General features: G+C 35.5%; 2 protein-coding genes and 1 non-coding gene across 3 annotated transcripts; 2 read left to right on the top strand and 1 right to left on the bottom strand.

Annotated features, from left to right (window-relative positions):
• Positions 1 to 288: 288 nt before the first annotated feature.
• On the bottom strand, positions 289 to 2,865 carry LOC133030733 (uncharacterized). Its single transcript, XM_061103508.1, has one exon. The coding sequence runs from the start codon at positions 2,752 to 2,754 to the stop codon at positions 1,171 to 1,173; it is 1,584 nt and encodes a 527-aa protein (XP_060959491.1). The 5' UTR covers positions 2,755 to 2,865; the 3' UTR covers positions 289 to 1,170.
• LOC133031581 (small nucleolar RNA R71) lies at positions 2,765 to 2,871 on the top strand. The gene has a single exon (XR_009684685.1). It is a non-coding gene; the product is annotated as a small nucleolar RNA R71 (small nucleolar RNA).
• A 5,538-nt stretch (positions 2,872 to 8,409) lies between these two features.
• On the top strand, positions 8,410 to 9,543 carry LOC115723334 (small ribosomal subunit protein bS1m). The gene is made up of 2 exons (XM_030652767.2): positions 8,410 to 8,611; positions 8,718 to 9,543. The coding sequence occupies exon 2, from the start codon at positions 8,790 to 8,792 to the stop codon at positions 9,381 to 9,383; it is 594 nt and encodes a 197-aa protein (XP_030508627.1). The 5' UTR covers positions 8,410 to 8,611; positions 8,718 to 8,789; the 3' UTR covers positions 9,384 to 9,543.
• Positions 9,544 to 12,644: the final 3,101 nt, after the last annotated feature.

Raw genomic sequence — 12,644 nt, 5'->3', positions numbered from 1 at the left:
CTTTCCATTAGTTCCACAACCCGATAACTCATAAGCTTGCATGTTTACCTTTCTCCACTAATGTTGACAGTATTCTTTGGAATCATTAGGTCTTTTCAAGGTTTAGGTAATATGGCTCAGATATTCAGGGATAGGCAAGAGACAATTTTGGCTCAAGATATCATAAGCACACAAACAGAACCCCAAGCTTTTACTTTCCTTTTTCTAAACCCCATACTGTTCCCAAGTTTACCAAGATTGAGAGAAGATATATTTATTATTTTCCAACATCACTGAAATCATATTTTTTTATTTTTTTTTTCAGTGCTCTTTTTTTTTCAATGACATTGAATTACACAATTTTTTTTCTTTTTTTTTTCTTCTTTTTCTTCTCTTCTAAATCTTACAAATTTTTTCTCCCTCTCACTATTTCGTCACACTAAATGTTTCTTTTCCCCCAAACTAATCATATAGCTTATGATATCATGGATAATCATGGTGAGAATAAAAATTAATAGTGTGGTTGCAAAATTTCAAATCAGTGGGTGAAAACACAACAGGTTAAGGCTCAAAAGGGTAACTAGGGATATACATTATGGTAGGCTTGAAAGGCTCAAACTATCCAACAAATGTCTAAGTCATATTCCAATTGAACACTATCAAGGATTTCGCCTCAAAAGAATAAACATGCAAGTTCTAAGCTATCCTGTCCATCTTACCACAAACCATAGTAAAACAGTTATAACAATTTTCACAAATTGAGTACTTGTAGAAAAACACAGGTTTCTAAGCATCCAAACTAATCCAAAGAGTTAACAAAATCAAGCACACAGTTATTTTACAGATTCAGATCACATCACACTAATCAGCAGTATACAACTATCATCAAGCTTATTGCCATTCCTTGACTAAAACAAAAAAACTAAAACATAAAATTAAAATACAGAAATTAAAGTGCAGAATTTAAAAAAAAAAATTTAAGCCTCTCCCCCCAAACTAAATATGACATTGTCCCCAATGTATACAGGAATATGCAGAGTAAAGAGACTTACCTGAGACCCTCTCAAAAAGGGTTGGGTGGACCCTTTTCATCCAAAAGAGCCCTCGTACTAAATGAAGAAAATTGACCACCAATAGTGTTGATTTCAGATTTTTGCACAAGAGTAAGCTCACCTTCAGAACTACCACACATCAATCTTTTCCAACGACGCTGAATCGTTCGAAGTCGCTCTTTAGGCTTTGCTTTCTTCTTATCAGCTTTAACAAAAGAACCCGAATCTTGCAACAGGTAGGAATGTCAGTTGGGGCAAAAACATTAAAATTGACCTCTTCATCTTGCACTCTCAACTTTAACTCTCCCTTTTGAACATCTATTACTGCTCGGCCCGTGGCTAAGAATGGTCTTCCCAAAATAATGGGAATAGTTGAATCTTCTTCCATATCAAGAATTAGGAAATCAGCAGGGAAGATAAACTTACCAACCTTCACCAGTACATCTTCAATTATCCCACGAGGATGAGTCAAAGAACGATCTGCCAGTTGTAAAGTAACTGTTGTAGGCTTTGCTTTTCCCAATCCTAGCCTTTTGAAGACAGACAATGGCATTAGATTAATGCTTGCTCCCAAATCACACAGAGCTTTGGTTTCCACCGAACCCCCTATAGAGCATGGAATATTGAAACTACCCGGATCTTTAAGCTTGGGCGGTAGTTTCTTTTGCAAAATGGCGCTACACTCCTCAGTTAATGCCACTGTTTCATAGTCCTCCAATTTTCTCTTCTTAGACAATATCTCCTTCATGAACTTCACATAACGGGGCATTTGTTCCAAGGCTTCAGCAAAAGGAATGTTGATGTGTAGTCTTTTGAAGACCTCTAGAAATTTTGTGAACTGCTTGTCTAGATTGGTCTTATGGAGTCTCTGAGGATAAGGTATCTTTTCATGATGCTCAATACTGATTGGTGGGGACTGTTGTGGTTGTGTTGAGCTATCAGTAGCCTTCTCTACTGTTGGTGTTGGGGTTGGCACTGGTTGAACTTTAATCTCCTTATTTACATCAATTGGTTGTGTCAATTCAGGCCCATCATACTTCTTACCGCTCCTCAGGGTAATTGAATTGCAGTTTTCCTTAGGATTAATTTCAGTTGTACTAGGCAAATTTCCTTGAGGACGGGTTGCTACCTGAGTTGCTAATTGGCCCATCTGAGTCTGCAGGTCTTTAATGGAAGATCTAGTTTCAGTCATGAATTGTAGCAATAAATCTGTCTGCAAACCAGAATTTCCACCAGAGGTTTGTTGCTGATTAAACTGTTGATTCTGATTCTGGTTCTGATTTCGTTGCTGATAGAACCCACTGTTTCTTCGGTTATTACCCTGGTTGAACCCATAGTTGTTGTTGTTGTTCTGTGAATAGTTTCCAATGGCTTTAGCTTCATCCATTGGCAAATCATCCACATCAGCTTGGCATTCTGAAAAGTGATGGCTTCCCCCACATAACTCACACACAACTTGGGCTTGTTTAGCTTGCCCTGCAATTATCTTTGTCAATGCCTCAACCTGTGCTGTCAACTTGGTGATGGCATCGACCTCTAACACACCAGCTACCTTCTTTGATTGACTCCTCTCAGTTGGCCACTGTTGATTGTTTAGAGCCATCTCCTCCAATAGATCATAAGCCTCATTAGCACTCTTCCTCATAAAGGCTCCTCCAGCTGCAGCATCTATTAAAGTTCTTGTATTTCCTACCAACCCATTGTAGAAGTTGTGGACCAGCATCCACTTCTCTATACCATGGTGAGGGCACTTTCTGATCAGATCTTTAAACCTCTCCCAAGCCTCATGGAGAGATTCATTATCTTGTTGGCAGAAGTTATTAATTTCTCCTCTCAGCTTTGCAGACTTGGTTGGAGGAAAGAACTTTGACAAGAATTTCGTTGCCAGATCATTCCAGGTGGCGATAGAGTTGGGTGGCAAGGAGTTTAGCCAACTCTTGGCTCGCTCTCTAAGAGAGAATGGGAACAGTCTCAGTCGAATAGCATCATCACTAACTCCATTAACTTTAAAGGTTTCACAAAGTTCCATGAAGTTAGAGAGATGCAGATTAGGATCTTCAGAAGGGAGGCCACCAAACTGGACTGAAGACTGCACCATCTGAAGTATGGCAGGTTTTATCTCAAAGTTATTTGCATCCACTGCCGGTGGCCTGATACACGACTGCACTCCCGTCAGAGTAGGGAGAATGTAATCTCTCAAGCTGCGGCCATTAGCTTGATCTTCTACTGCGCCACCATTGTTACCGTTATTGCCTCCATTGTTTGCAGCATTGGCAGCCATGATGTCTGAAGTTTCAACAGTTGCTGAAACTCCCTCTTGCCTCTTGTTCTTTCGATTTCTCCTACAAGTTTTCTCGATTTCGGGATCAACTGGTAATATCACTGCTTGTCCTTGACGGCGCATACACTTATGATTCCTGAAATAGATCAAGAAAATATTGCAGGAAAAAGGTTAGAAAAATCAGCAAGAGAAAATATACCAAAGTAGAAGTTAGTATAATTTTGTGTAATATTAATCTTTAAACAATTCCCCGGCAACGGCGCCAAAAACTTGTTACGAATTTTCTGTTTATTACGCAAGTGTACGTATCAAGTAGTATCTCACGCAAGTGAGGTCGAACCACAGGGAATTGGATTAAGTACTACTAAACTATACTTATGATTCTATTTGGTAAAATAATAAGTTTGCAATTTTAAAAGTAAATAACTCAGAAATTAAAGAGAAAATAAACGAAGATTAATCAAGATGAGAGATTAGGGAGGTGAATCCTGTTGATAAGCTACCTATGTCAATACCTAATTGCTATCCTTATCTTAATGTGAAAGACAGATTATAAATTAACCTAACTCTTTTCAGATCTTTTAGGTTCTAAATAATATGTTCTCTAATTAACTTCTTAATTAGATCAACACAAAATCAGCATTAAGCAATAATCTATTAGTCACTAAGGCTATGTAAATACTTTCGTTTTACATCAAAACCTAGACTATCCAAATTTTAGCATTCCTAATTCTCACTTTTCAGATTTTGAATTAGGATCATAGAACATGTAAAAGGTGATCAAGCTTGCACATGAAATTAAACACAAATAAAGATAGTATTCACACATAAGATGAAGGAATGGCAATTATTTATTAACTAGGCATAAACTTAAACAACAATCATCATCCTCCCTTATTGGGAAATTTAGTTCATAATAACTCTAAAAACATCCATGATCAATTCAGAAATAAAAACAAACATAAAGATGAATAAAAAGGGTAAAAGAAAGAAACTAGAAGGTGGTATCGCTCCGGGTCTTCAAGATAGCTTCCTCTCCACTTGCCTCCACTATTAGGTCTGTTTTTGCTTAGGTCTGACCTTCAATGTCGTATTCCTTATATAGGGATGAGTGGTGAGCCTCCAATTGAGTGAAAAATCAAAATTAGGTCAAATCTGCGATTTCCGTACATAGTCGCGACTAGCATTTAAGCTGGTCGCGACTACAGGCAAAACTCGAAAAACTGAGTTTCTGCCAAATTCACGAAGTCGCGACCAGGGTCGCGACCAGGAAAAAGGGTCGCGACCTGGCTCTCTGGAGGTCGCGACTACTGACACTTCTGGAACCGAATTTTCCAATTTTTCCAAGTTTGACCCAGTTTTTCGCCATTTGACTGAATTCGAACTTTAACACCCCGGGAACCTGAAATAAAGAAAATCAAGCGTAAAACTGCTCCACAAGACACCAATAGACGAGATAATGCTAACTTTAAAGACCCAAAATATAGGTTAATTATAACCTAACAATGACTGAGAGTGCAATTCCAAGTTCTAAGTGTGGATTCAATGAGGAATTAATAAGTTAGGAAATTTACTTGGTAAATTCGGTTCGACTTATTGGAAGCTCGGTTATATAGACCCATGGTCCCCATACTAGTTGAGGCCATACTGCTTGTAAGACTCAGTTAATTGATTTTAATTAATCAATTATAATTCTAAAAGTTAGACTATGTCTACTTTATGAATTCCCACAGTTTAAGGATGAAATCGTAAAGAAAAGGGTTTCTAGGTTTAATTATTAATTAAGAGACTATGTATGTCTAATTAATAATTATTTTAAATGACAATATTATTTAATAATCTATTTTAGTTATTAAATAATTAGTTTTGGCATTTAAATGATTAGAATTGGAAAAGTGGCATTTTTGGAGAAATTGAAATAAAATTGAGGAAACTGCAAAATCCAAGTGAGGCCCATATTCCCTCTATGGCTGAGCACTCCCTTTGTGTTTCCCAATTATTATTTTTATTTTTTTAATTGTCATGTAATTGCTAATCAAAGCCTAGCTATAATAGGAAAGTGGTGAATCACACTAAATAAGGCAGTTAATCAATTACACAGTAAAAGAGGAAACTATTTATTTGGAAAGTTGTGCTCTCCCTTCTCCCTATATATAGCAGCCCTTGTTCTCTTCTCTTGTACATTATATGAAAATGCTATCAGCCACGAAATTGAGAGAGAAAAATAGAGAGAAATTTCAAAATCCTTGTGAGATGAGTAGTGCCCACACACATCAAGTGGTATCTCAATCATAGTATGGAAGACTATGGAATTTCTACATCAAAAGAGGAGAAAAGAAGATCCAAGTTCAGATCTTGGTGATGCTCTGCTACAGAAAGGAATCAAGGGCTAGAGATCTGAACGGAAGGAGTCATATTATTTCGCTGCACCCACTGTAAGGTTTTCTAACTTTATATGTGTTTATTTTCATTGTTTTAGAATTCATATTAGGTTGTTAATCCAACATACTTGTTAGTAAATCTAGATCCTGGTAAAATAATTTCCAACATTTTGAACCAAGCAACGTAGACATTCGAGCAGTGTTCCAATCGGTAGCTCTCTGATTTCTTTCAACGCTGAAATCACAGACTCTGCTATGTTGGAGGTTAATGTTGAGTAGCGTTTATTTAGGCTATAAAGCCTTGTCCATTTTTCTAGGCCAACTTCATTTGTCAGGTAAGGACGAATTCTACTATCAATGTTGTCTAAGTCCCTCATGCAATCGTCGAAGTCAGTTTGATTGTATGCTTTTGCTGCACAGTAGAATGCATCTCTTAGATCATCTCCTCCTTTTCTGAATCTTATTTTTATATTTTGGAACAAATGGAAGCAACATACCCCATGCATCAAGTTACGGAATACTGATTTCATTTCTTTTGCTATACTTTCGTGTCTGTCAGATTTTATGCATTGTTCTTCACGCTCCCCGTATGATTCTTTGAGCTTTTCCATGAAGTATTTCCATGATGCATCATTTTTCAGAATCAACTATTGAAAAAGCTAGTGGGAATATGTGTCTGTCGGCATCTTGTGCACTAGCAATTATCAATGTTCCTCCATATGCATTCTTCAGAAAAGTTGCATCAACCACAATTAGAGGTGTGCAGTGTTTCCAACCTTATATTGAGACTCCTAATGCAAAGAATAGGTACTTAAAATGCCCATTGTCATGTTGGACTTAGTCTATTATTGTTCCTGCAAAATTATGAGAGAGTATGGTCAAATTAGAGCTACTGATTAGTTTTTATAAGATTATTTTTAGTTTAAGACCAAGGAAGTTATACCTGGGTTGCATTTTTTGATCATGTATAGAATCCCTTGTATTTCATTGTATGAATTATGTGGGCAACCTATTACTTTTTCTGAAGTCTTCTCTTTTGCTCTCCAAGCTTTTTGGTAAGAAATTGAGACACTATAGTCTTCTGCTACATCATCAACAATCTCATTTGGCCTATAGTTTCTTTTTGGATTGCTAATTTTTCTTTTGATGCAGTCAGCTATTATGTTACTTGTTGCTTGGGGGTGATCGTCATGGATGCGTTCTATTGAGCATGTATGATCCTCCACAAGTTTTTAGACTTTGAAGAGATTTGTTTTTCCATGTTTTGTTGCCAAGAAGTACCATTTACAATTTTTATCAACACATACTAAGCTGTAGTCCTTTGTTGATGATCTTTTTACCCTGTGTTGTTCATTCATTTTGATTGCATATAGGCTCATGGCAAGCTTTACTGTTTCTTTGTCTTGGAAAATTTGCCCAACTCTTATTGTGTCAATCCTTGGATCTTTGATGATGTTTGTTTTGTTTTCCCAGCTTGAGTTGGTAGCTTCTATAGTTCTTTTTGTGATGTAATTAGCTACTGAGAGTGCATACTCTGTCCATGTAGGAATTGGATCAGTATCTTGTATATATGGTTCTTCATTTTCATAGACTGTAGAGGTTCTGACAAAACAAGTAATTTCTTGATTTAATAGTTGGTTGCCATTGTCCAATGACTGTGTATAGTTAATGAATAGTGGGAAGGCAACCTCATTGTCATTTTTTTTTTCTTGATATGCTCATAAATTCTGCAAGAATTATTGTCCTTGATCCTCATTGGTGGTATACCTTCTTGTATTTGAAATTGTATTTCAAGAACAGTGGTGATGTTGTTTAATTCCAAAGTATGACATATTAGTGTTCTCAGTTCTTGGTATGAGAAACCTCTTGGTATCAGTATACCTGTTACTTGATAATCTGTGTATAAGCATCTATCTACAAATTTTTCATTGTAGTATAGTACCAACAATAAATGTTTCATGATTCTGTTATAGAACAGAGTAGTAGTTTTAGATAGAACTAATCAATGTTATATAAATTATATGTTTAGTTTCTTATTAAATATGAAAAACTTACAGGTTTCTGAAACTTTTTCTGGGTAAATTAGATTCTAGGAGCTGTGATCATGTTGCTTTTTTCTCTTCCAGTGTACAGAGGTTGAACGTGATATCTCCTTTGTTTAACGATGATTCTTGAAACGATTGAAGGAAGCATAGTTATTTTCTTTTCCAAAAGTTCAGTTCTTGTGAAACGATCGACTGAAATTCACAACTGAAGTGTTGTCTTAGTAGCTTCGAGTATCATTGACTGAATATGACAATTGCGAGTAGCTTCGAGTAGCTTCGAGTAGTTTTGAATCTCACAGTCGAAGTTTTTGATCGAAGGTTTTATATAAGGAATGACTGAATTTTGATGACGAAAGCTTTGAGTAGCTTCAATGATGAGTTATCTCGGCACCTTCGATTAGCAATTGTAGAGTTTGTTTTGATTTTTGTTGATTGAAGCTTTTGTCAAGCTTTAATGGTGATTTTTTTTTTTTTTGTAGATTTGATCGATATTTTTGCAGAGCTTCAATGGCACAGGTTGTGGAGGTTTGAATAGTCGAAGGTTTCTTTTTGATTTTTTTTTTGTTCTCAAATGGTTATATATGGTTCGGCAGTACGATACGCACGGGGTTGATCCCATTTTTTCTGGTTCGGTAGGAATATACATATAAAAGGTATTCTTGTTTTATTGAGTGTAATATTAATTTGTTAATTTGGTATATTAGTAAATATTGCCCAAAATAAAAAGCCCTAAACTAATAAGCAAACCGGCGGCCCATTTCCCAATCCGTAAATCCTCAGCCCAAATTAGCCGTGCATCTCCTCCGTCTTTCCTCAGAGTGTCCCTCTCTGCTCAGAAATCGTTCTCGCCCTCCTCTGCTCTGTCGCCGCCAGGTGCTCTTTCTCTTTAATGCTAATGTCCTCTTCCATTTCTTCTCTGCTCTTTTTTCACTGTAACAAAATTTAGGGTTTATCAAATTGGCTCATTTTTTGTACGCAGAAATTTTTCTCCCAGTCAATTCAGAGAATATTTAATTCAAAGCGCTTGATTTTGAAATCAAGCAAGCTTAAAATGAGTATCTATATGAACCGGTTACTCCCCCGATCAAATACTAGTTTTCTCTTACGCAATGGAAATGCCCTACAAGCTAAAGTTTTGCGCTTGAGGGAAGAAACGTTCATGGTGGATTCTGGAGTTGGGCCCCCCAAAATTTGCACACGAGATGAGCTGACTCGGGTCCCAGTGGATGGATCAACCAGGTTTGAGAATGTGGTCGGTTACGTTGATGTTAAGGCTGGTGAGTCACAGATTAAGAAGCAGATGCTGGAGAGGTTCTTCGTGGATGTTGTAGCTGGTGAATCGCAAATCAAAGAGCGAGCTGCTGCGAGGTTCAATGATATGGTTGGATCAATGGCTGGTGAATCGATTGTTCTTCCAAGGAGATTCAGACAGAACCGAGCTTGGCTTGAACTGAACAAGATGTCGCGAACGAATGCCAAGGTCAAAGGCTTTATTGTTGAGAAAGTAAGAGGTGGTTATTCAGTAGCCATTGCTGGTTTCATCGCTTTCCTTCCATTTCGTGTTATGATGAATCAGAAGCTAAATGATCGATTCACCATTGAGAGCATTAACCCCAAAAGTAAGCAGATTGTGGTGTTTTTTTAGAAAACCAAAAATACATTAAACAAATTAAGCAGAAATTGCTGTATTTTTATTTTCTTAGCTCTTAAGCATTTCTCCTAACATTAATTGGCTTACATTGATTGTTGTTCTGAATAAGGGTTTGTATTATTTGCTTGGTTTATATGTTTGAACTATTTTACTACTTTTTCTTTTTTCTTTCCCATTTGAAATATTTGATGTATAGTTTATGATTAAGATTGATTGAAAACCTAATTCAGTTCTTAACAAGTGATTATTAGCATGAGGAATACTGAAATGTGGACCTGCATTTCTTGGAGATCCTAGCAGCTTTTCCCAAATAGCAAAAAAGATCTGTTAAGTTTTTTCTTATGGTGCTACTTTTTGCATGATCCAAAATTCTATTTGTATAGTTTTTGGATGAACACAAACGTCAGAAATCTATACCAATAGGATTTTGCTTGATGCAACAGTAGACTTACATATTCTATGGAAGTAAATATTTTTTTTTATTATTATTATTAGTATTTATTGGTGGAAAAACATTTAAAAAATTTACTGTGTGTTTATTTGCCATCGGTATAAACAATAGCTCAAAGTTTCAAAAGAATGACAAATTCATTTTGTGATGATGCAAATTTATTTGATATCTACAACAAGATAGCGTATGATAGTTGAGTTGCCAATGTACTTTTGTAAATATTGGCTTGATTTTAACCAGAGACGACAGATCCAAGTATCAGTCTGGTGAACTTGTAAAGTCATTTTCCTATAATTATTCTTGAAATAACAATGATAATCAACATGTGATGAAAATTGCTCATAAACTTTCCAACTATATTAGTATTTCTATTTAAGAGTGTTCAACCAATCAATCCTCAATGTATATTTCTTATTTTAAATCCTTTCTAGTCCATACTCGAGTTCAAAACCAATCCAATCCACGGTGCAGATTGGTGGGTTGGTTACTTTAGATACTTATTTTTTTCTTTTAAAAAGTCTTTTGATCGTATTATCCAACGGATGGCAGTAAAGGTCGGGTTCAGTTGATCCCTGTGGAAAACTTTGGGGATCTTGATAATAATGTGCTCTTGTGGTGGAAATACGAGTAGTGTGAAGCTTTGGAAAGTCAAGTATTTATTTGCTAGGGGTGGCATTGAATTTGCCAATTTTTAACCTAACCAATTTTCTGCATCGAGAAGCTGGGTAACACAGGTAGGAATTAACTTTTATGAGATCTGTGCTCTATTCTTATCTTATCCTTCTTCATTTATTTTTCATCTATTGATCCAACAATTGGGTTGGTTGGGTGGTGTTTGGAAGCCCACTTTTTTGTTCTCAATGCCTTTCAGCAACCATAAAAGGAAGCTAATCCAGAAAGGCGCAATGTTTCATCTCTTTGACTTCCGACGAAATCAAGACGAGTTGTGAAGATGTGAGTTTCTCTGTACTTGCTCGCTAGCTTTTCAACTACACTCCTCCGACCCAGGGTGGATTCTAGGGGAAGGGCAGAGCCTCACCTTGCAGTAGGAAGGTGTTTGTTGCCGGGACAGATTCAAACAGGCCTTAAGGGAGGATGAATTCAATACTCAAGTGCTCGTTTCAGTGAAAAAGTTGTTCCATAATCTCACGTTAATGGAACTAGTCGAGCAGATACAAAAAGTTCGACATAGAGCATTTTGGTTTTTAAGTTATAGCAGCAAAATTCTTGTCCATGGAATCCTTGTCGATTCTTCTCCTCGTTCCTTTTATCTTGGGCATCTCACACTAAGATTCAAAATTTACCCAATCTTGATATTTTCACTTAACACAAAAAATATTAGAATTTTTGAAGATTTCACACATCACAACTGAAGTGAGACATGGTTAAGGAAAAGCTAACCATGAGATCGATGTGTCGTGTCATATGGTTCTTACTTTTTTTTTTTTTTTAATTATTTTTTAATCTATTTATATGGCTATGTATTTTTTTTATCTGTGTAATCATCTTGTTGCTCCCTTCCTTTTGAAACTATTTCCCTATTCTTTCTATCTTTTGTTAGTAGGTAACAATTCCCTTTAGATCACTGGTGCATTTGTTGAGAAAAATCATTTGAACCAAGCTCCTCAGAAATTAGAAATCCATTCATATTTTTATTGAAGAAAATTTTGGAGGCTCCTCCATCTGGAAAAGAGAAAAAATGTTTTGTAGGCTCTTGTAGGTATTCCTTTAAGTTTGTCCAATATTCTTCAAGCTTGTATGGTCAAGTGTTGTATGCTCAACTTGTGTGTGTTAGAAATTTATATAAATGATATGAAGCATATATGATCATGTATAAATACACGATATAATTAAAAGATTAAAAAAAAATTTGATTAGTGTGGGTAATCGGACTTCAAAGCTTTCTCTACTTTCTTTACATAGATTGACTGTATTTTATAGAATGACTAGTGAGCTTGGAGACCGATACCCTATATTTATATAGGTGAGATCTTTCATCAAAGTCTCTGCTACAATTAATTGTCAATATTTTGACAATTAATTCTGGAAATTAAATATAGTAATTGAAATATTTGGTATTGAATCTGACTATGATTAAATTATTTTAATTAGTTATATTTTATAAATCAAATTAAATAAAATATTTGATTTGTTACCATATAAAAATTATTCTAACATTCTTCCACTTGGTCAGGATTTAAATAAATTTACCACTTAATATCCAACAATTAACCTTGTTAAATATCAAAAGTGATAAGTCCTCATAAGCAAGTATTATCTTACATGTATTACCATACATTTATTACATAACAATCTACTTAATGTACTTCATGTGGCAATGTACTTAAGTGAATAAACCCTAAACTTTATTTTTATTCTGGTCCTCTGAAGATAATTTTTTTCAGATGAAATTAATGTGCACATGAATGTGAAAAATATCGAAATTAAACTTTCATTGAATAATTCAGTTGTACAAGGAAAAACTGTATAAGGGAAAACTGAATCCCATCTTTATTTTATGATTCTTAAATTTATGTTATGGTATGCCTTTAGTCAAGGATATTGCGATCATTCAATTCAGTGTCGCGTGCTCAGTGAATACTTATCACGCCTCTTTATGGCTAAATACTTAATGTCGATATGGTAGCTTTGATTAGTACTTTTAATAGTTTTTAGCCATAAAAGCGCAGTTTCGAATTTGTCGCAAAATTTTCTTAATGGCCTGAAAATATAATTTTGAACTCTAGGCCTAGTATGAAACTTTATTATACATCATACAAGATGTATACTCAAAACAATAAATG

Source organism: Cannabis sativa, chromosome 9 (genome assembly GCF_029168945.1).
Source record: "Cannabis sativa cultivar Pink pepper isolate KNU-18-1 chromosome 9, ASM2916894v1, whole genome shotgun sequence".
In the NCBI taxonomy this organism is placed as follows: Eukaryota; Viridiplantae; Streptophyta; class Magnoliopsida; order Rosales; family Cannabaceae; genus Cannabis; species Cannabis sativa.
This window is presented reverse-complemented; position numbering and strand designations above follow the sequence as displayed.

Excerpts from the sequence above, each read along its gene's own strand:
- LOC115723334 (XM_030652767.2), top strand. The coding sequence starts at position 8,790 with ATGAGTATCTATATGAACCGGTTACTCCCCCGATCAAATACTAGTTTT.
- LOC133030733 (XM_061103508.1), bottom strand. The coding sequence starts at position 2,754 with ATGCTGGTCCACAACTTCTACAATGGGTTGGTAGGAAATACAAGAACT.